The sequence below is a fragment of the Eschrichtius robustus genome, chromosome 6 (genome assembly GCF_028021215.1).
Source record: "Eschrichtius robustus isolate mEscRob2 chromosome 6, mEscRob2.pri, whole genome shotgun sequence".
Taxonomy (NCBI): Eukaryota; Metazoa; Chordata; class Mammalia; order Artiodactyla; family Eschrichtiidae; genus Eschrichtius; species Eschrichtius robustus.
In genome coordinates this window covers 133,797,290-133,818,829 of record NC_090829.1, presented here as the reverse complement: position 1 = coordinate 133,818,829, position 21,540 = coordinate 133,797,290, and the positions used below count along the sequence as shown (strand labels likewise).

General features: G+C 40.7%; 1 protein-coding gene across 3 annotated transcripts in view; it reads left to right on the top strand.

The window, feature by feature from the left end:
- Positions 1 to 21,540, top strand: part of TIAM1 (TIAM Rac1 associated GEF 1) — a 132,805-nt gene that overhangs the window by 53,745 nt on the left and 57,520 nt on the right. For all 3 annotated transcript variants that reach the window (XM_068545751.1, XM_068545750.1, XM_068545749.1), the window contains 3 exons: positions 3,068 to 3,172; positions 10,151 to 10,232; positions 15,818 to 15,904. In XM_068545751.1, the coding sequence (XP_068401852.1) occupies positions 3,068 to 3,172; positions 10,151 to 10,232; positions 15,818 to 15,904 (274 nt within the window). The remainder of the gene's footprint in view (positions 1 to 3,067; positions 3,173 to 10,150; positions 10,233 to 15,817; positions 15,905 to 21,540) is intronic.

Here is a 21,540-nt window from a genome sequence, read left to right as displayed (position 1 = left end):
ACATTGGTGGATTTCAAGATCGTGTTATTCTCTGTTTTAATGGACTCAAACTATTTATTGAAAAGACCTACGTTATGTTTTGTTATTTCATCCTTTGAAGGAGTCATAGGAAGATGAAAAATTTTAAAAACACGCCAACTAAACAAATAACATTTGTCTTATGGTATGATTTGGGATTGCATTGTCTCAAAATGAATCAAATGCTTCCTATGTAACTTAAGTAAATGAACACTGGAAAACAAATTTGGACCATTTAAGTTGTTTTCCCAGCTGAATTTCTCTTGCGTTGTAATTGAACATTTTACAAGTGTAAAGCAGGCCGAATCTTTAGAATTACTACCTAAAAATATTCATTAATATTTGGAGTTTTTCTTGCACATAGATGTATTGTGAACGTGATAAGTTGTTCAACCTGCCTTGATACTGACTTGTAAATATTGGAGGAGCATGAAATTCTTGAGAGTTCTGATGATCTGATTTAGTTAATTCATTAGGATTTTCCCTTTATGTTAGACCAGCCATGACTAATGGGGGCTCATAATTGAGAAACATTTACCAAAATGATAAGACACATGGGTATATTGATCCAAAGTCCCATTTTTAAGGTAACTATTTACTGACCAAACCACGGGCTCTTGGGTTACAAATAAGATCATTATAATTTTTATGTTTGTTACATGTGCTCATTTTTATTTTTCAAAGTTATCAAGACATTGTAACTTAAGGAAGTTTGAAAAATACAGTGGTGGAGGGGAGGACAGACGGCCAGAACCAGCCTTATTCCTGTTGCTCTGTTCTCTTTGCTTTGTTTAACGCTTCAAGGTGTCGGCCGTTGTTTGGCGTTCTCTGTGCATCTGTATAAATGTTTTCAGCATGGAGCATTTAAGGGCTGATGTCTCCATCAGGACCACCTTAAGACGTTTGGTGCCTGCCCGTGGCACCAAACATCTCTCTTTCTCACTGAGGTTTCAGGAGCCCGAAGCTTCTTAGGTGAGGTGGCTATTTGGGTCTGGTTTCCAGAAGACTGTCTAAGTGGCAGCCCCATTGGGAGTGTCTACAAAGTGTTGATTAATGATGACGATAAGGTTTCCAGGTGGATTTGTTCCTGTTGACCAAGACCCCATGAAGTTTCATTTCTCTTTCCCTCCCACCTCAGTTGGAAACAGATGGTGAACCAAAGTATTTTGCTTCTAATGAAAGATTTCAGTGGGGATCTAGGTCGGTGGGAAGCATTTGCAGCTTTTATCTCTGTGAGGGAAACTTTTCTTGCTTATCGTAGCACCCTAAGTAGTATTATTTTGTTGTTTGTCTCGGCGGCCTTTGACAAGCAGTAGGTAGCACACTTTGAAACTTCCCTACTTTTGCTTCCCTGGCTTACCCATCCACCCTGGGTATTTGACATCAATGATCTGCGTCTGACAGACACTGAGCATTTGGTTTTCAGTACCGACAGCGAAAACCCGAAAGCCAGGTGCAAGAAAGGTGCTGCCTCAGTGGTGCCTGTGTTCGGACGGTGGGCTTCAGACTATCACGTCACTCAGAATAGGATACATGTTGGAGGTTCCCGAGAATCACTATAGAAAACTTCTTTATCATTCTGCTAGGCGTTGAGAACAAACTCACTTCTACTTTCCATAACTGTGCTTTTCTCTAATGCAGGATCCCTGTCTTGGATGTGTGTTTAATTACGAGGCAAAGTCACCACTCTCCCCAACTTCCATGTTCTGCAAGCCCCTTCCCACACTCCTGAAGACTGCCTCACACAGTATCTGGCACACTTCAGAATTTGCTAGGTGTAACTGAATGACTATTATTGGAATAATTATTAGAATGTTCTTAGTCTGGCTTTAAAATTTGGGGCCGGGGGGACAAAGGTAAACAGAAAGAGCATTAAACCAGTGAAAAATTAACTTCACTTATTTTGAAATAATTCTCATCAGTTGAGCTTTTGATGTGAAGAGATTTTATGTGTATGAAAAACTTCAAATTTGCAAAGAGTAGGGAATAACGTAATAAACTTCTGTGTCGCCATCACCAAGGTTCTATAGCATCAAATTATGTTTCATCCATTAACTAACTCACTACCACCCCCTGCTCTGAATGATTTTGGAAGCAGATTCCAGACATCGTATCTTTATCTACGAGTACTTCAGGATAAATCTCTAAAAGATAAGGATGCTTTAAAAAAAAGACTTGATGGAAACATTTTCTCTCTAGCAATACGTTTGCATCTTGCCATGTAACTTTTGAAGAGCATTTTTTTCTTTTTTCCTCTGCGTCTTCTTGAATGTGAATTGAGGATGTTAGTTACAAAACCATGTTTCCACTGTTGCCTTTTCCACAAAGTTAATTCACAAATGACTTCCTAGATAGAAAAAAATCATTTGACCCATCCTGACCAGTGGAGAAGGCCTGGAAATTTCAATCCTGAACTGCTTTAGAAGTGTTTTCTTTGGGCAAGTCATTCATTGTGTTTCCAAAGTTGGACACGTGCCTGTCTTCGCTGCCCCCGGAGGGAGTCTCACTTGGGGTGTATATAAATAAGACTGAAATCCAAATGCCTTGTCTATACACCGACTCACTTGCAAATGAACTGTGAACAACTGTCCCAGTGTCCCCATGTGGTTAAAAAAATAAGTTTGCCTGGGCACAGCTTTCTTCTGTCACTGTAAATCCTTCCTTGCCTTTCTTGTCACTTTTCTTCTCTAATCACCTATGTATGTTGGAAATTATGTTTAAAGGCCTTTTGGGTCTGATAGGTTTTCTTGCAAACCCAGTGTTAAAGAGCGTAATGGATCAGATAGGCAGAAGTGAGGATGTGACTTTTTTGTTTCCATTGATCATAAGATACCCATGGGATGTTATTAATATATTCAATGAAAATTAAAGTTTGGGTTTTGGGTGTAAACCTTGTAAGAAGTATAGAAATTTTATACCTCCCTTCAGTAGCAAATCACCATTATTCTCGGGAATAGATGACAGTGTATCAGTGGAAAACTAATTACGTCTATTTACTGTTGGAAAGACATTTTCTCTTCTCCTCTTTTTTTTTTTGTTTTGGTCCCAGGCACATAGACTGGATCATTCTGCTCATTACCTGCGCCTGAAATTTCTAATAGAAAACAAAATGCAACACTACGTGCCAAAGCCCGAGGAGGACATTTATGAGCTGGTAATGTTTATGTCTATTGTCCAAGTACATTCTGTAGGAGATTATTTTTAAATTATATGTGTGCTCATGCTAATTATGGTTGGTGGAGTGGAACAAATTCTAAAATAAATGAGCCTCATTCAGCGCTCTTAAGTTTGTGGAGATGGCCTTACATATCACAATATTTTTGCAGAGTGAAAATGCCACCTTAGTTTATGCAGGGAATGATGCTGTGCTATCATGAAAAATTGAAATCCAGAACTGACTCTCAGATAGAATTTTAGTTATTATGCCTAGCTTTCCTTGTAGCTTTGACAGTCTTGTGTTTTAAATGGGTGACTCAAAGGTGAGCTGGCTGTTGTCAGATAAAAAGTACTAACTCCGATTTTGTATGACTTCTCCCTGCATGTTGAAATTGGTGGGTGAAACCCTGTTGGGTGAAAAAGCTGCCATCTAATTATGTGTCCTGGCCTTTTGGAATTGTATTTATTATATAGATTCTTGGGCACACTTACGTGGGTTTGAGTTTCATGATGGGACTTGGGTTCTGAACTGGATCTGGATTTTTATATTGACTCTGTTGCTTACTAATTATGTGGTCTTGGCAAAAAAAAAAAAAATGAGGTGATAATACTTTCTAGGATTTTGCAAAGATTAGAGATAATGTTTCGCATAGTAGATGCTCAGTAAATGGTTGTCATGGTAACATGGTAAAATAATGACAAGTTCCTTTTTTGTTAGCCAAAGGGTACGTTTTTCAGTTCCAGGAAAGAAACATTTTGGGAGCCAGGCCCCCTCTCTTGGAGTTTGTTCTTCTTTCTCTGCACTTAGTCATTCCTCTGGGGGCCACGTAGCTTCCTGCCATGGATCTGTGAATGATAACAGTATGACTTCAGACAGACTTTCACCACAGAAAACAGAACTGAAAATTGAAACCCGTATAGTCTCTTTTTTGAAAAGGGGAAGCGTGATTTAAAATTTAGTATGTTTAGTAGGGAATTTTGTTTCTAATCAATTTTTTTTGAGGTTTACTTTCTCTACAATAAAACATCACTTTTGAGCACACAATTCGATGAGTTTTGGCAAATGTATACAGACAGTTGTGTTTCCAGCACTACAGTCATAATTTAGAACTGCGGTCCCCAACCTTTTTGGCACCAGGGACAATTGTTTCATGGAAGGCAGTTTTTCCACAGACCGGGGGGTGGGGGATGGTTTCAGGATGATCCAAGCGCATTACATTTATTGTGCACTTTATTATTCTTACTTTGTAGTATATAATGAAGTCATTATACAACTCACCATAATGCAGCATCAGTGGGAGCCCTGAGCTCGTTTTCCTGCAACTAGATGGTCCCATCTGGGGGTGATAGGAGACAGTGACACCCGAAGTCTGTTGCTTATGTCTAGTCTACTCCATAAGATGCAGCTTAATTGTCACTTGCCACTCACTGATAGGGTTTTGCTATGAGTCTGCAAGCAATTGATTTATGATGGTCTCTGTGCAGTCAAACCTCTCTGCCAATGATAATCTGTATCTGCAGCCACTCCCCAGCCCAGCATCACCACCTCAGCTCCACCGCAGATCATCAGGCATTAGATTCTCATAGGGAGTGTGCAACCTAGATCCCTCACATGTGCAGTTCACAGTAGGGTTCGAGCTCCTATGAGGATCTAATGCCACCGCTGACCTGACAGGAGGCAGAGCTCAGGCGGTCATGCGAGTGATGGCGAGCGGCTCTAAATACAGATGAAGCTTTGCTTGCTCACCCGCCACTCACCTCCTTCTGTGCGGCCCGGTTCCTAACAGGCCGTGGACCGCTCCTGTTCCGTGGCCCGGGGGTTGGGGACCCCTGGTTTAGAACATTTCTATCATCTTAAAAACTTCCCTCATGTCCCTCTAAGTGTTTTTAATGAAATATAAGAGAGGGTGTGCTTTTATTATACTCTTATCATGTCACGAAATAGAAGAACGAAATGACCATTTTCAACCATCACTTAAATCACTAAGTTTAACACAGAGGAGGAGGGTGCTTTTAACAGTGGCTGATTTATTTTTTTCTCTGGCATGGGGAAAGCCCTGACTTTGTGCTCTGTGAGTAGAGGAGAGAAAACCCTTTTTCTTACTTAAGAAAGGAAAGTGCTTTGCTGGTAACACTGGAACAGCTATTAGATCGTATATTTTGCATTTCAGAGTTAATGAATCTTTTGTGTCCTAAATGACAGGGATCATGCCTAAGCAACTTCCATGTCCTTCATATCTTACACACAGTACATGCTTAAGACATACCTTTTGAAATTATATTGACTCCCTTATTATTTTTAAGTCTTGGCCATTGTGCGGTCTCATCCAGTATAGGAGACTAAGGTGTGCCACACTTATTCTGTATCTACACTGCTATATACATATTATAATTACAATTATTTTAAAAAAGAATCTAAAATACAGAGAGATTATGGTATTCTTTCTTGCCCTGTTACAGAAGGTCTCCAACTCTGAGATTCCTGAGGAAGTAAATGCCATAGTCTTACTCACTTTACTGTTCAGATTGTGAGTGAGTATTGCTCATGGGCACCTCTTGTTTTTACCAAGATTTTAAACTTTTTTGTTCTTAGGATATCTTTGGCAGCCTGGTAAAGCCCCTAAGTCCCATATCAGAATAATGTTTTCAATTGCATGAAATATATAGAATACATAGGATTACCTATGGCCTAATTGTGTTGAAATAGTTATCAAAAATATTTTTTAAATTATAGATAATATACGTGCTTACTTATTAGCTCATTAAATAACAAGACCCAGCGTAGGTCTAACACCTGCCACTGTTTTGGAGTGGTGATGCGCATAACTGGTATTTTGAGATACTAGCAGCAACTAGAATGTGGTATAAAAATAACTGGGATTTCTGTTTCTGACAAGGTCACAGGCATTGCTCATATTGCCGTGTTTGTTGCCTCCGTTCATTTATAATTGAAGGAAATACTAAGTTTCAGTTACAGGTTAGTGAATATAAAAATTTCAGGCTTTTTCACCACCCCAGTTCACAGACCCCTTGAATTCTATCCATACGTCCATGGTTTCCAATCTGTGCTTTCGGCCATTAAGTTGGTATGAAATGTCATTCCAGGGCAGGGGGTTTCTGAACACACAGTGTTCTTGGATGCTTTTTGAGATTTTACAGATAGTTGATTTATTGTCCCTTACTGAACAAGTTATCAGGCCACCAATGGCTAATTGGTTTCCATAACCTACCTCCTTTTTATTTTTGCTGGACTAGCGAAGCTCACAGGTGTTTGAAGTCCTGTCCTGAAAAATGACTCATTCATAGACGACTGTCCCAAAACATTTTATTTTCTGCTACTGTTTTGTCAAGTATTCTTGAGTAGTAAGGTCAATAGTTATTAGCGAAAGTGTGTACTACATTTTAAAGATCTTTTTGGAGAGTCTAGTGCATTTATTTGGTGGGGCTGGGGATTCTTTTGCTTATGAAAGACCATGAATAGTTAGTTTTCTACTTCTCTACTTGTCTGCTTTGCTAATATAAGTGATACCCATTTGGCTACTTTTTCACGATTAGTTGGTTATTGGGTCCAATCTGTAGAATGCTAATGAATATGGAGGCCCTGGGTTTTTTGAAAACCCATATTAAATCTGTTTTTCTTAAAGTGACAGGTGGGCATAAAGAGTTTGCAGAAACACTGATTGATCGATTGATTCATTCATCCAGCAAATATTTATTTAGCGTTTATTGTGTGCCTGGCACCATGCTAGCTGTTTTAGGCACTGAGATACACAGAAAAATCTCTACTCTTCTTGGAACATACATTCAAGTTTGTGGAGACAGATATAAAAACATGTAAATATTTTTAACAAAAACAAGTAAATGTGTAATATTTCCCGGGATGTTAAGAGCGGGGAAAGAAAAAGTTAGGACAAACAGACAGAGAAAGATAGACATCTAAAAGCGATCGTGCTGCTCCTTTAGATGTGATGTTTGAACAGCGTGGTGAGTGAGGTGAGAAAGTGAGTCATAGAGGTATTTTGGAGGAAAGTGTTCTAGGCTCAGGAAACAAAGCTGGGTAACGCCTGGCAAGGGGAGGGGGGTGATGGTAGAGGTGGTTTACTCATGTTTGAGGAGGATCAGTGAGGAGGGTAAGTGAGGGAGTGGTGGGGAGAGGGAAGGTGGGGTGGGGGAGGGGTTTGGATGCACAAGGAGGGAGGACGCAGAAGAGGGAGCAGGAGGGCTTGTAGGGCCCAAGTGAGAAAGGAAAGCCCAAGAGAGGAAGGGCATTATTTGACTCCTGTCTTAATAGGCTCACTGCGGCTACTGTGTGGCCCATGAACCTTAGGGCCTTAGGGAAAGAGCTGGGAGAGCAGGCAGGAGGCTAGTGAGCTGTCGTTCAGGCCATGGGTGATGGTCGCTTGGACGAGGCACGCCAAGGAGACCTGGTAAGAAATGAATGTGATTTTGTGATAATTCAAGTGCCAGGGTAATCAGATTGTTTCTTAACGTCTGGTGGTGTTTAATCTGGTTTTTGAAAAGAGGGGAAACATGCAGCATCACTGATTTAATAAAAATAAAAGGGGGCTTCTCTGGTGGCGCAGTGGTTAAGAATCCACCTGCCAATGCAGGGGACACGGGTTCGAGCCCCGGTCCGGGAAGATCCCACATGCCACAGAGCAACTAAGCCTGTGCACCACAACTACTTGCACCTGTGCTCTAGAGCCCGCGAGCCACAACTACTGAAGCCCACGCGCCTAGAGCCCGTGCTCCACAACAGGGGAAGCCACCTCAATGAGAAGCCCGCACACCGCAGCAAAGAGTAGCCCCCGCTTGCCGCAACTAGAGAAAGCCTGCGTGCAGCAATGAAGACCCAACACAGCCATAAATAAATAAATAAACAAATAAATTTAATAAATAAATGGAATGTGTGTGATACTTCTTTGCTAAAGATACATTTAAAACTACGAAATTTCAAAATTTCTGGTTTCAGATATTATGATTGCATCGAAAATATATTTTAAAGTGCAGCTCCTTCTTGAAATTTTACATGTTTTAGAGCTTTTTACCAAACCCAATTTTAGTCCAGCCAGCCTAAGGACCATGGCCAAGGGCCCTGTCTATATTATACTAAGTTATTGTCTGAAACTGGTAAAAAAAACACAAAGACTTTCACACCAGTTACAAAGAAGAGAGGAGGTAATATTATAAAAGAATAGGAAAGCTTATTTACAAAGCTAAATTCCCACGGGATCTATGGAAAACCATTTGGAATTTTCCAGATGATTAGAACAAACGGTGATATACTGCCACCTAGGGGGAGAGTTTGGCTCTCAAGGAAATGGAAAAAATTAAACTAAGCTTCAAAATACGTCGAAGTGAATACATTTCATAACATTTTATTGAGCATTCCATGACGTTACAAATTAATCATAAAATTGATTAGATTTGGTATGTATAGTTTTGGTGACTGTAATTTTCTGAACTAAAGATCAGTAGATCTAACAGAACTGATTTCTTCTAACTTCAGAATGCATTGGTTTGAAACTTTTTCTGAAGTATAGAAAGAAAACCACATGAAGTTATGCCCTCAACATTAAGTCATGCATTTGGTGGAAGCTGCATTAAATTAGGGTGTTCTAGAGGATCCAGGCCGTTGGGTCAGTGTTCCCAGCCCCTGCCCCACCCCTTGGCTTTCTAGTATTACCGCAGCCGGTCTTCCAGACTCCGGAATCCTAAGCATTGTGCTCTCCTCTCCCACCTGTCAACTGCCCGAAGAAAGTGAAGAGAAAGAAACCTGCATTTTTTTCATACTTGTCTGAACAAAATTATTTCTGGACAGATGACTGAGATGAGGGCAAGTTTAAATAATCACCGAGACTTCCCTTTAGTGCTAAAGGACAGTTTTCTGTTATTGACTTTGGCTCAAAATAGATTTTCATTTTGAAATTAAATGACAAATTTTAAGTTCTATATGAGCCTTTGACACGTTAATTTGTTTTGGAATTTCTATCATAAATTTTGGAAGTGGCCTTTGGCTTACATACTGAAGAAGTAAGGTTTGGTACCCTTTACTGTGGTACCCCTGAGTCCCACCAGGAAACAGTCTGGGAGGCATTATAGTGTAATGGGGAGAACTTCAGTGCTGGAGCCGGTGAGACCTGGGTTCCAATCCCAGCTCTGCCCAGGCTGGTCTTTTGACCTTAGGAAAGTACTTTCTCTGTAGCCTTTTTCTCTTCATTTGTAAAATGGGGATCACATTTGTCTCATAGAGAGCACGTGAGGGGCAAGAACACATGGTAAAACCTTCATAAGTTACCGTCCATGATGATGCTAGGTCCAGACATCTAGTATAAATTAAATTAATTGAAATAAAGTTTCTCTGTGAACTGCCAGTTACTCTTATTTTTTTTTTTCCATGTTTTCTTGGGTTTCTGAGAGAGGTGATTGATTTATGTACTTCAGTTTTTTCAGTAATTTGGTGTAATCTAATGGCTAAAAGAGAATATGACCACTTATATAATCTGTCGTCTGTTTTAATGCTATAATTTTTCTCTGCGTATTTGTACTATTGTGCACTTTTTGAGCCAAAATGGTATATGAACAGAAGAGAATGGAAGCACAGAGATTTCTCCTAGTCCTATGGATCCCATATCAAGATCTTTATAACCTCTTCTTGATGTTAATAATTTTTTTCCCCAGTACTGAAGATTTTCGATTACTTTAGCATTATTTTTCAGGTGTGCGATAGATATAGGGTGGGAAAAGACATACAGAGTGATGTCAAGGAATTTATTTAGAAACTGGAACTGGAGCTAAATCTGGGAATGTGAGTTTAAGTTTCCACTTTGAGTCTTAATGGGGTCAGTTCAAGAAAAATACTGGGATGTGATGAGAATTTGATTTCAAATTCTGAAAAAATAGATTTACAAATTGATGACTACTTCTAAGTTATTTTTAATGAAGTCTTAATTAGGCTTCTCTTTGTCATTTTCAGCTGTACAAAGAAATTGAAATTTGTCCAAAAGTCACTCAGAACATCCAGATTGAGAAGTCAGATACAGCCGGTGATAATTATGGTATGTTTCTTTTTCTTTGATCTTTGGTGTTCCTCACGTTGAAACAATTCCCGTGTAAACATGCACTTATTTACAATTCAATAAAATGCCTTTGGGGCCTATTTAAAACAGATAGCCCATCTGGCTTCTGTGCTCTGCTGAGCAGCCAAAATAAGGGGAAAAAGATATTTACCCTGGGTATGATGAAGGTTTCAGCTTTAAATTTTGTAACTTTAATCATCGGGGTTCGCCTGTAATAAAGAAATGGATCCACTGGGAGGAGATTATTTTATTTTATGATATACCCTAGTAATGAAGAAATTATCCTTTCGTACCTCTATCCCCCAAATATATGTATTAATTCTCCTTTCCCTCACAAATGATGTTAAAGGAACTTACTTTGGTGGGAGTTGGGGTCCCCAAGACCACCCCTGGGTTTTTTGGTTCACTAAGAGGACCCACTGGACTCAGCTTATTCATGACCACGGTTTATTACAGCAAAACTATACAAAATAGCATCAGTAAAAGGGAGAGGCACATGGGGTGAAGAGCGAAGAAACCAGGTACAAGCTTCCAGACTCCTCCCCAGTCACACAGAAGTCCATAATTCCCCCAGCAACAAGCTGTGACAATGCGTGTGAACTGTTGTCTGGTAGGAAGTTTGTTAGTGACTCAGTGCCCAGGATTTTTATTGAGAGGCTGGTCATGTAGGAACCCTCTGCCCAGCATATACCAAAATTCCAGCCTCCCAGGAGGAAAGCAGGTGTTCAGCACAAACCACGTTGTTTGTACAGATTTTAGACACAATGAGCTACATTAGGGTGTTGGGAACCCTCCCAGAATCCAAGTTCCCAGATGCCAGCCAGGAGCCAAACTGCTAAGCAGGCCTTTCAAAGAATAGCAGTCAGGCTTGCTCTGTTAAGGCTTTCCTATTGTCTACATTCTGGTGTAGTTAAGTATGTAATCCTTTCCACAGATTTAAGACTAGTCTTAGCATTACACTTTATGACTTGGATAGTAGTGAAGTTGGTGCTTGAGTGAAATACATAGGGAAACCCATATGCTGTATCAGGGCTTACATCAGTCAGGAGGGCGAGGTTAGCTGAGACAATGACAGTCACCAAAGCCCAGTGGCTCCAAACAGTGAAATTCTTTCTCCTGTTCACCATGCATCCTCTGTGGGTTGGCTGGGACCCTTTCTGTAGGTTGTCCTCACTCTAGGACCCAGGCCTGCAGCACCTGCCACCTGGGACATTGTCTGTCTCCTGGCAAAGGGGAAAGAGGGAAGGTGGTGATTTGGGTGCTGGCTCACTCCCAATTCACTTGTCAAAGCAGGTGACTGGAGTGGGGGGATGGGTAGGTGGGCAGAAGAGTGTAGTCCTACTATGTACTGGAAAAAAGGAAAACTAGAAGACCTGGTGGAAAGATATAAAGGTCACTGCATATGCTTGCTTCCTGCATTATTTCTCTCTGAATTAACTTATTAGGCTTTTTAACATTTGAAAGTCTTCAGACGCTTTACTGGGCAGCAGCACCTTCAGTATCCCTGCCGAAGCCTCTCCCGCAGGCAGCGAGTTCACCTCTCAGAGCACTCACTGGAGTGCTTTTGGCCTAATGAAGAGAACCTAATTTCCAACCCCTGGCCACTTGCCTTACGCCCTCACGCTGTTTACTTCTTGACCTTAAAACTAAAGACAGCATGAAGCCAGAGGACATTTTTGATGGCAAGGGATAAATGTGTCCGAAGGCTTATTATGCAGCGGAAGCATGACCTCAGTAATTAAAGCAGTAATTGGTAGCAGTGCTACAAATAAGCATCTGGGTCCTCCAAACTGAAATGTACCATATCCGTTCCTCTTTTGTCTTTGGTTTAGTTAATTTCTCTTGAGTAAGGGGAAAATGTAGCAAGAAGCAAGAAGACAGGGCTGAATTTCAGAGCTCTTGGAATCAAATGCTAAGGTGGACTGCTTTTGGGGACTTCCTTGGCGGTCCAGTGGTTAAGACTCTGCCCTTCCACTGCAGGGGGTGCGGGTTCCATCCCTGGTGGGGGAACTAAGGTCCCATGTGCTGTGCAGCGCAGCCAAAGAAAAAAAAAAAAAGACGGATTGGTTTTGGGACTCCGAAATAGAAACTGGGCATAGAACCACTATATTTTTTATCCTTTTTTTTTTAAATTAAAGTGGCTGAAGTACTCACAGAACCTGTTTACATTTCCATGCTGAAGCTGTTACAGGGCATCAGACATCAACCCAGAGGGTACTGTTGGCCGTGCTTCTCACATGACCTGACATAAAGAAGCAGGGGTTTGGGGGTTTGTTTTCATTTCTGATCTGTCATGGAGCACCCCTGCTTTTGTAAACTACAAAATCCCTTGCTTAGAGGTTGTGGCAGTGTCAGACACTGAGGTTCGCAGTGCTGTAGTCTTGCTTTCTGTCCTTACATCGCTGTCAGTTGCAGCCTATCTGTAGTGGTTCCTGGACTTCACCTTGGAAAGCCGCCACGCATGGCTAATAACCTTAGGTAAAATCATTTATTCTCAGTGCCCAGTTCGATGTTGGCAGAAGGCGTTCCCACAAGTAGCTAAAGAGTCGCCGAGTCCTAAGAAGACCTGGTTGTCTCTGACCTCAGAATCTCCCAAGGATTCTAAATTCAGCCCACCTCTCTCTGACATTAGCACCTAAGTGCAGCTTCCTGCTATACATCAATTTCAGTATGTGTAAGTTACTAGCACACATCAGCACACATACAAGATCTAACTATAAACCAGATGCTGCTTTCTATTGTAGAATGCTTTAGGGAGGAAATTATGACAATAATTCCACTGACTAAACAAATGGAAAGATTTAACACTTGCCTAATTTCTCTCTCTTGCCCCTCCCTCTACCTCAGCCCTCAGGACTCTCTCAGACTTGTTGTTGAAGTTAGTTCAAATAGTTTTATAATAGACTAAGCATGATCCCCTAGGCTGCCTTGAAGTGGATGAATGCATCATTTCAGCAACTGAGTATTCCTTCTTCTCTGGGGACTGGTTAGACTATTAGACTTTTGGTCTTGTGTCCCCTCTATGTCAGAGATGTCTGCACTTTTCTCACTTTCTCTCTTTCACTGTATCCTGGACTCTGGTTTTGAGTACTTCTATTTTGTTTACTTTGTTGTCCTGATTTTTCTTTGGTCATGAATTTCAGTATGAGGAAACTTCTGGTTATTCAACATATGAGTCTGTCTTCTTCGTTTCTTCACTTAGTTTTCATCGCTTCCTTCATTCTCAAGATCATATGCCATTCATGGTGCCTCCTGGTCTTTGTAACTCTTAAGCCTTCTGATGGGTGGATATATTGGGTTTATACTGAATAACTCCCTCTGTCTTCTGTTGGCAGTCATTTTGGACCGTATTACATTGGTCTGCTGGGAATTAGATTGCTGCTATCCTATTTAAAAGAAAAAAAATATGCTGTCTTGAGCGGCTGACATCAAAGAGTCTACAAATAACAAATTTTGGCGAGGATGTGGAGAAAAGGGAACCTTTCTACACTGTTGGTGGGAACGTAAATTAGTGCAGCCTCTATGGAAAACAGTATAGAGGTTCCTTAAAGAAACTAAAAATAGAACTACCATATGATCCAGCACTCCCGCTCCTGGATATATATCCGGAAAAAACGAAAACTCTTAATTCAAAAAGATGCACGCACCCCAAAGTTCATAGCAGCACTATTTAGCTTGGACATGGATACAGTGGAATATTATTCAGCCAGAGAAAAGAATGGAATATTGCCATTTGTAGCAATATGGATGTGCCTAGAGAATATTATTTCACAGCTTAGCGAAATAAGTCAGAGAAAGACGAATACTATATGATATCACATATGGAATCTAAAAAATAATACAAATGAGTACATATTTGTTACTGTAGGAGATGGTTATAATCCCCACCTTCCCTCCAGTGTGCAGATTATTGGCATCTTGAAATGCAGGCTGCTCCTTGGGACTCTTGGCATCCTTAGTGGTAAGGAAGGAAGGCAGCAAATGAATACCCATCTCCACTGACTTTGGTTTAAGGTGACTTGCAGTAGGCTCTCAACACATCACCTCTCCTGACAATGTGTTCATCTTATTTTTAATAGAATAAAATTTGAATTAAAAATATAATTAAAAAATTTGGTCTCAGAACTTTATAAAATGGTAGCATTTTAGAAAGGAATTGCCTGTATTTTAATGAATTCTATTCATCCTCTCCCTGATGTAGTCCTTGATTCTGTATCTATTCTAACAGATGAAAGAAAGAGAAAATCTCTGCTGCGATGCAGATAAATACGCCTGTGTTAAGGCTAATGTCATTTAAGTGGCTCGTGTCTAAAATTATTTTTATTTCAGTGGGACTTCTTGAAGAGCAATCTGAAAGTTAGAAGTTGCTGTAAGAATGGAATTTAAAATAAGAGAATAAAATAAAGACTTTGGAAAGTCCTCAGGGGGTGGGCTCGTATAGTTCCCTATCCGAGGGAGTTTCGCTACCCTAGTGGGTGATGATGGCATTTGGCAGTTTTGCCTACGTGTGGGTACCTATTTCCTGGTCCTGTGAATGATACAAAAAAAACATGTGTTCATTATGACATGAACTGAGAAGTCTCAGTGAATCCCTGGGCCCCAGTCTTTTAATTAATTATTCTATTTTGTTGTTAGTTGCCTGCTTATTTTTTGAAACCACTGTTTTTTCCTTTGTCTAAGCCTTATTTTTCTCCCAGAGCTGAAATCATTCATGTTATATCTTTACAATTGTATTAATTTCCATTGCCCTTTTAAGATTATCTACCAAAGTATTTTATCCTGAGGGAAAGTCGGTGTTGGTTGTGGACATTGCATTGATTGATCAGAAAGAGTTTTACATGAGACTGTCTAGAAACAGAGGTGACCAAGGCTTGTAGCCATAGGATTGGGAGCACTTAGAACCTCAGGGCCTTGTTCTGCCTTATTTTCCGAAGGATGTAGCAAAACCCAAGATTAATTAACTAATGGGCTTTGAGCTCTGGAAGCCTAGACAGGTATAAGATAATCTTATGATCAAACACTAGGAGAATGTGCAGTCCATCAGTTTCAACATGAAGAAAGAAGGATTTCTAAAGTTTGTTGCTACTCCTCCCTGTTTGCAGAATTTTACTAATTAAAGCAGTGTCCACACAGCAATATATATGGATGAACACACATCATACAGTTGTTCTGTTGACATGTCCTAGGACATAGATTTGCTGAAAAAAGTCAAGGGGGCCCAGATGAGATAAGCTGATTGTTTCTGTTTTGTGCCATGGAGGGAACTGTGAAAAAAAAAGCAAAACTATGGCATTTATTAGCAAGCAGAGTAAAACAAAATCATTTTCTTCCATTTGAGTTGATAGGTAGGTTGTATGAAGATAGATGTACCTGGTAATATTAATTTTTACAGTGACTTCTATTAGAGTGATCTAAACATACATTTTTCTGCTTTGTGAAACAGTATGAACAAGGAAAAACTATAACCCCAAGCAGTGAACATAGCTAGTTCACAGCAGATTCTTCTTATTGTTCTCTCAACACTCAGAGGGTGTGAGCCTTACCTGGCTGTCTCTGTTTCCTAGGCTTTTCACTTTCTTCTGTGGAAGAAGATGGTGTTCTAAGGCTCTACGTGAATAGTGTAAAGGAAACTGGCTTAGCTTCCAAGAAAGGTAAGTTACTAAGTGTCTTGTCTTGACTTGTCTGTCTTCATTTCCCCTTTGGGTTTCTCTAGTTGGTGGATGAGAAGGATATGCCCAAAGTTTCACCCCTGAAGAGTATTTAAATGTTGTCTCATCGAAAACTCTTCCAGGGAATACGAGTATTATTTCCATCAGCTCAATTGTGCAAGGAATGTTGCCTTCTTAGATTTTAAATCTGATTTTGAGCCCATCTCCATGGGGTTGATGGGAAGTACCCTTCTAATCAGAAGTGGTTGTCCTTCCCTACCATCTGGGATGGAATGGAGGTCCCAGGGATCTTCTTGAAGCAGATTATTCGGGAAGACCCCTCTGTGCTTTGGTCTGCACTGGTTGAAGCTGACATTGGCCTTTGCCTGAGCTTGCAAAGCTCCTTCATGTTCTGTTGCTGCCATTCATAGAGGAATCTTTGTAGAAGTTGAGAACCTAGGGGTTCAGGATCCTGACTTCCTGCCCTCCTTAGAGAGCTCTTCTCTGCTACACCCTGCCTGCAGCCCTACAAGGGCTCATAGTGTTGTCTGTCTAGGCTACTTGTGGAACCCCAGCTCTCCATACTTTTTCTACTCTGAGAGAATCATTTCAACCTAGATTTTTTGCTTCCTACGTTAGTTTCCTAGGGCTGCAGTAGCAAATTACCACAAACTGAGTGATTCAGAACAATAGAATGTATTCTCACACAGAGGCCTTTCAAACTTCTGGCCTCCTGATGTTTTCTCATCAGGAGGCCAGAAGTTTGAAATCAAGGTATTGGCAGGGTTGTTTCCTTCTGGAGCCTCTGCAGGAAGAATCTGTTTCACGGTTCTTTCTAGATTCTGCTGGCTGCTAGTAACCCATGGCATCCTTGGCTTGTAGCTGCATCACTCTAATTTCTGCCTCTGTCCTCACATGGCCCTCTTTCCTGTGTGTCTCTCTGTCTTTACATGGCCTTCTTATAAGAACACCAGGCATTGGATTTAGGACCCACCCTACTCTGGTATGACTTCATCCTGACTTAATTACATCTGCAAAGACCCTATTTCCAAATAACGTCACGTTCTGGGTGGACATGACTTTTGGGGGGAACGTTCTCAAGTCACCATACTCACTGTAAATGCATTGGGCAGGTAGGTAGGGCTTAAAATCCACCTTCATTTCATTCTTCTTGCTATGGAATTTTTAGCTTCATCCAGGCAGTGGCAAAATAATGCCCATTGATTATAAAAGTCCAACATGTCTTGGTCAGTTACACTTGGATGTGATACCTGTATCTGTTCTGCCAGAGGACGGTGGAGCAGCTGGGAGAGGATGGAATGCCTGCCTACCTTTCCCACCTCCTCCCATGTTCTGGGGCAGCTTAGTTCTGGGTGTTCATGGCTTACAAACTCCCTGCGCAGCTTACTTTGCCCTGTGCTGTCAGCACCGGAGAAGTGCTACCCACAGACTTGGCTCTGCACAGAGATGGCAAAGGTGTGCCCAATCGGAAACAAAGTTCAAGTAATTTATCTACTGCTAACGGCCATGGACAAGGATTTTCCTTCATTTTCCTTCCATATTTTCGAGGCCAAAGGCAGGCCGGAGGCCAGAGTTTGACGCATTCAAAGCGTATCTCAGCTAAGAGCAGAGGTGACGGGGCTTATTCCCCTTTAAACCCCAATCTGATTTTTATCTCTTTCAGCACGAGTGTGCCGGTTGGCGTGCGGGGGTGGGGAAATACGCTGCCCTGGTTTTAGTCACATCCTGTTTTAGTCCTTTGAATCCAGGAACACTGGTGTTAGATAAAAACAAACGGTCGTCTGCTGCAACTCCCTTGCCCCATATAGCACTGTTCTCTGCAGATGCAAGAGTGATGCCCACTTGTCCACCTGGGTGGCAAACTATTCCCAGTATCCGGCCTGCAGAGGGCTGTGTCGGGAGAGGTACTTGAGGTATTTGATGTTAAACGTAACCGCTATGTGAAGACTTCCCGATAAGGAGAGCTCCCTGTGGACCATACGGCCTCTTTGTGGACGTCTCTGATTGTAAAACATCCTTCTCCCTCAGCTTCCGTTCACTCTTTGCCTCCTCGTTTATAGCCAGCCATTGGTGTTCATGATGTGCTTCATGTTACAACTGCTAAGTCTTTTCCACATTTGACACTTCCAGATCTTTCAACAATTCATTAGAATATAGAATACACCTCTGGTCATTGCCCTCTGGACACTATCCAGATGCTAGTTCTGCTAGAGGATGGTCCAGATTTTAGTGTTTCTTAAAATGACCAGAATGTGGTGCAACCAAGGGGCGTCTGGTGGCACGCAGCCTAAATTAGATCTGAATATTCTGTTTGCATTAATTGAACCTACACTTTATTTATTTTTCTTAGCCACTTGGGCTTTTGGCCTGTGATGGGCTGATGGGTAATTCCCATATTCCTGCTTTCTCTTGCCTACCTCTTGCTCTGTGTTGGATCTCACGTTGGCTGTACTTGTAGAACTGACTTTTGGAGCCAAACTGTGTTTACACTTATCTCTGTTCATCTTGGGCCTGTTTGGCCCATTGTTCTGCTCTTGGAATCATCTGAGGTTGGGATCAGGCATCTTCTTTGCTGTCATCTAAGTGTCTTCCAGATGGCTCCACAGGACACAGAGAAAGCTCTGTGCTGTATTTTTCTAGACAGATAGATTAGATGCTTCACAACTTCTACCGTGGGTGGTGGGGATCATTTTTGAGTAGGCTCAAAAATTCCAAAAAAAGTTTTCCTCTTTGTTCTACCAAATATTAATAATGAGAGTTAATGTCTTGAATATCTTCCACATGCCAAGTGCTGTGCAAAGAGTTTTATGTGGATTATTTTGTTGAATCTCATTTAATCCATGCCCCTCTTTACATATGAGGAAACTGAGGCTGGGAGAGATTCAGTAACATGCCCACGGGCACAGAGCTCTTACACAGTGGGGTTGTGACAGAAGGACCCTGACAAGGTACTTCATTGCCCACCACTGCTGGGCCCCCTGCTCTCACTTATTAAAACTGAGACTAGCGCACTCAGGTAGGCCCTGTATTAGTTTCCTAGGGTTGCCATAACAAACTACCACAAATTGGGTGGCTTAAGAAGCAGAACTGGATAAAACTAAAAGCTGGTTCTTTGAGAAGATAAACAAAATTGATAATCCATTAGCCAGACTCATCAAGAAAAAAAGGGAGAAGACTCAAATCAATAGAATTAGAAATGAAAAAGAAGTAACAACTGACACTGCAGAAATACAAAGGATCATGAGAGACTGCTATAAGCAACTATATGCCAGTAAAATGGACAACCTGGAAGAAATGGACACCTTCTTAGAAAAGCACAACCTTCCAAGACTGAACCAGGAAGAAACAGAATATATAATCAGACCAATCATAAGCACTGAAATTGAGACTGTGATTAAAAATCTTCCAACAAACTAAAGCCCAGGACCAGATGGCTTCATAGGTGAATTCTATCAAACATTTAGAGAAGAGCTAACACCTATCCTTCTAAAACTCTTCCAAAATATAACAGAGGGAGGAACACACCCCAACTCATTCTACGAGGCCACCATCACCCTGATACCTAAACCAGATAAAGATGTCACAAAGAAAGAAAACTACAGGCCAATATCATTGATGAACATAGATGCAAAAATCCTCAACAAAATACTAGCAAACAGAATCCAACAGCACATTAAAAGGATCATACACCATGATCAAGTGGGGTTTATCCCAGGAATGCAGGGATTCTTCAATATACACAAATCAGTCAATGTGATACACCATATTAACAAATTGAAGGAGAAAAACCACATGATCATCTCAGTAGATTCAGACAAAGCTTTTGACAAAATTCAACACCCATTTAGGATAAAAACTCTCCAGAAAGTAGGCATAGAGGGAACTTACATAATAAAGGCCGTACATGACAAACCCACAGCCAGCATCATTCTCAGTGGTGAAAAACTGAAACCATTTCCTCTAAGATCAGGAACAAGACAAGGTTATCCACTCTCACCACTGTTATTCAACATAGTTTTGGAAGTTTTAGCCACAGCAATCAGAGAAGAAAAAGAAATAAAAGGAATCCAAATCGGAAAAGAAGAGGTAAAGCTGTCCCTGTTTGCAGATGACATGCTACTATACATAGAGAATCCTAAAGATGCTACCAGAAAACTACTAGAGCTAATCAATGAATTTGGTAAAGTAGCAGGATATAAAATTAATGCACAGAAATCTCTTGCATTCCTATACACTAATGATGAAAAATCTGAAAGGGAAATTAAGGAAATATTCCCATTTACCACTGCAACAAGAAGAATAAAATACCTAGGAATAAACCTACCTAAGGAGACAAAAGATCTGTATGCAGAAAACTATAAGACACTGATGAAAGAAATTAAAGATGATACAAACAGATGGAGAGATATACCATGTTCTTGGATTGGAAGAATCAACATTGTGAAAATGACTCTACTACCCAAAGCAATCTACGGATTCAGTGCAATCCCTATCAAACTACCAATGGCATTTTTCACAGAACTAGAACAAAAAACTTCACAATTTGTATGGAAATACAAAAGACTCCGAATGGCCAAAGCAATCTTGAGAAAGAAAAACGGAGCTGCAGGAATCAGGCTCCCAGACTTCAGACTCTACTACAAAGCTACAGTAAACAAGACAGTATGGTACTGGCACAAAAACAGAAATGTAGATCAATGGAACAGGGTAGAAAGCCCAGAGATAAACCCACGCACATATGGTCACCTTATCTTTGATAAAGGAGGCAAGAATATACAATGTAGAAAAGACAGCCTCTTCAATAAGTGGTGCTGGGAAAACTGGACAGCTACATGTAAAAGAATGAAATTAGAACACTCCCTAACACCATACACAAAAATAAACTCAAAATGGATTAAAGACCTAAATGTAAGGCCAGACACTATAAAACTCTTAGAGGAAAACATAGGCAGAACACTCTATGACATACATCACAGCAGGATCCTTTTTGATCCACCTCCTAGAGAAATGGAAATAAAAACAAAAATAAACAAATGGGACTTAATGAAACTTAAAAGCTTTTGCACAGCAAAGGAAACCATAAACGACGAAAAGACAGCCCTCAGAATGGGAGAAAATATTTGCAAATGAAGCAACTGACAAAGGATTAATCTCCAAAATATACAAGCAGCTCATGCAGATCAATATCAAAAAAAAAAAAAAACAACCCAATCCAAAAATGAGCAGAAGACCTAAATAGACATTTCTCCAGAGAAGATATACAGATAGCCAACAAACACATGAAAGGATGCTCAACATCACTAATCATTAGAGAAATACAAATCAAAACTACAATGAGGTATCACCTCACACCAGTCAGAATGGCCATCAAAAAATCTACAGACAGTAAATGCTGGAGAGGGTGTGGAGAAAAGGGAACCCTCTTGTACTGTTGGTGGGAATGTAAATTGATACAGCCACTATGGAGAACAGTATGGAGGTTCCTTCAAAAACTAAAAATAGAACTACCCTACGACCCAGCAATCCCACTACTGGGCATATACCCTGAGAAAACCATAATTCAGAAAGAGTCATGTACCACAATGTTCATTGCAGCTCTATTTACAATAGCCAGGACA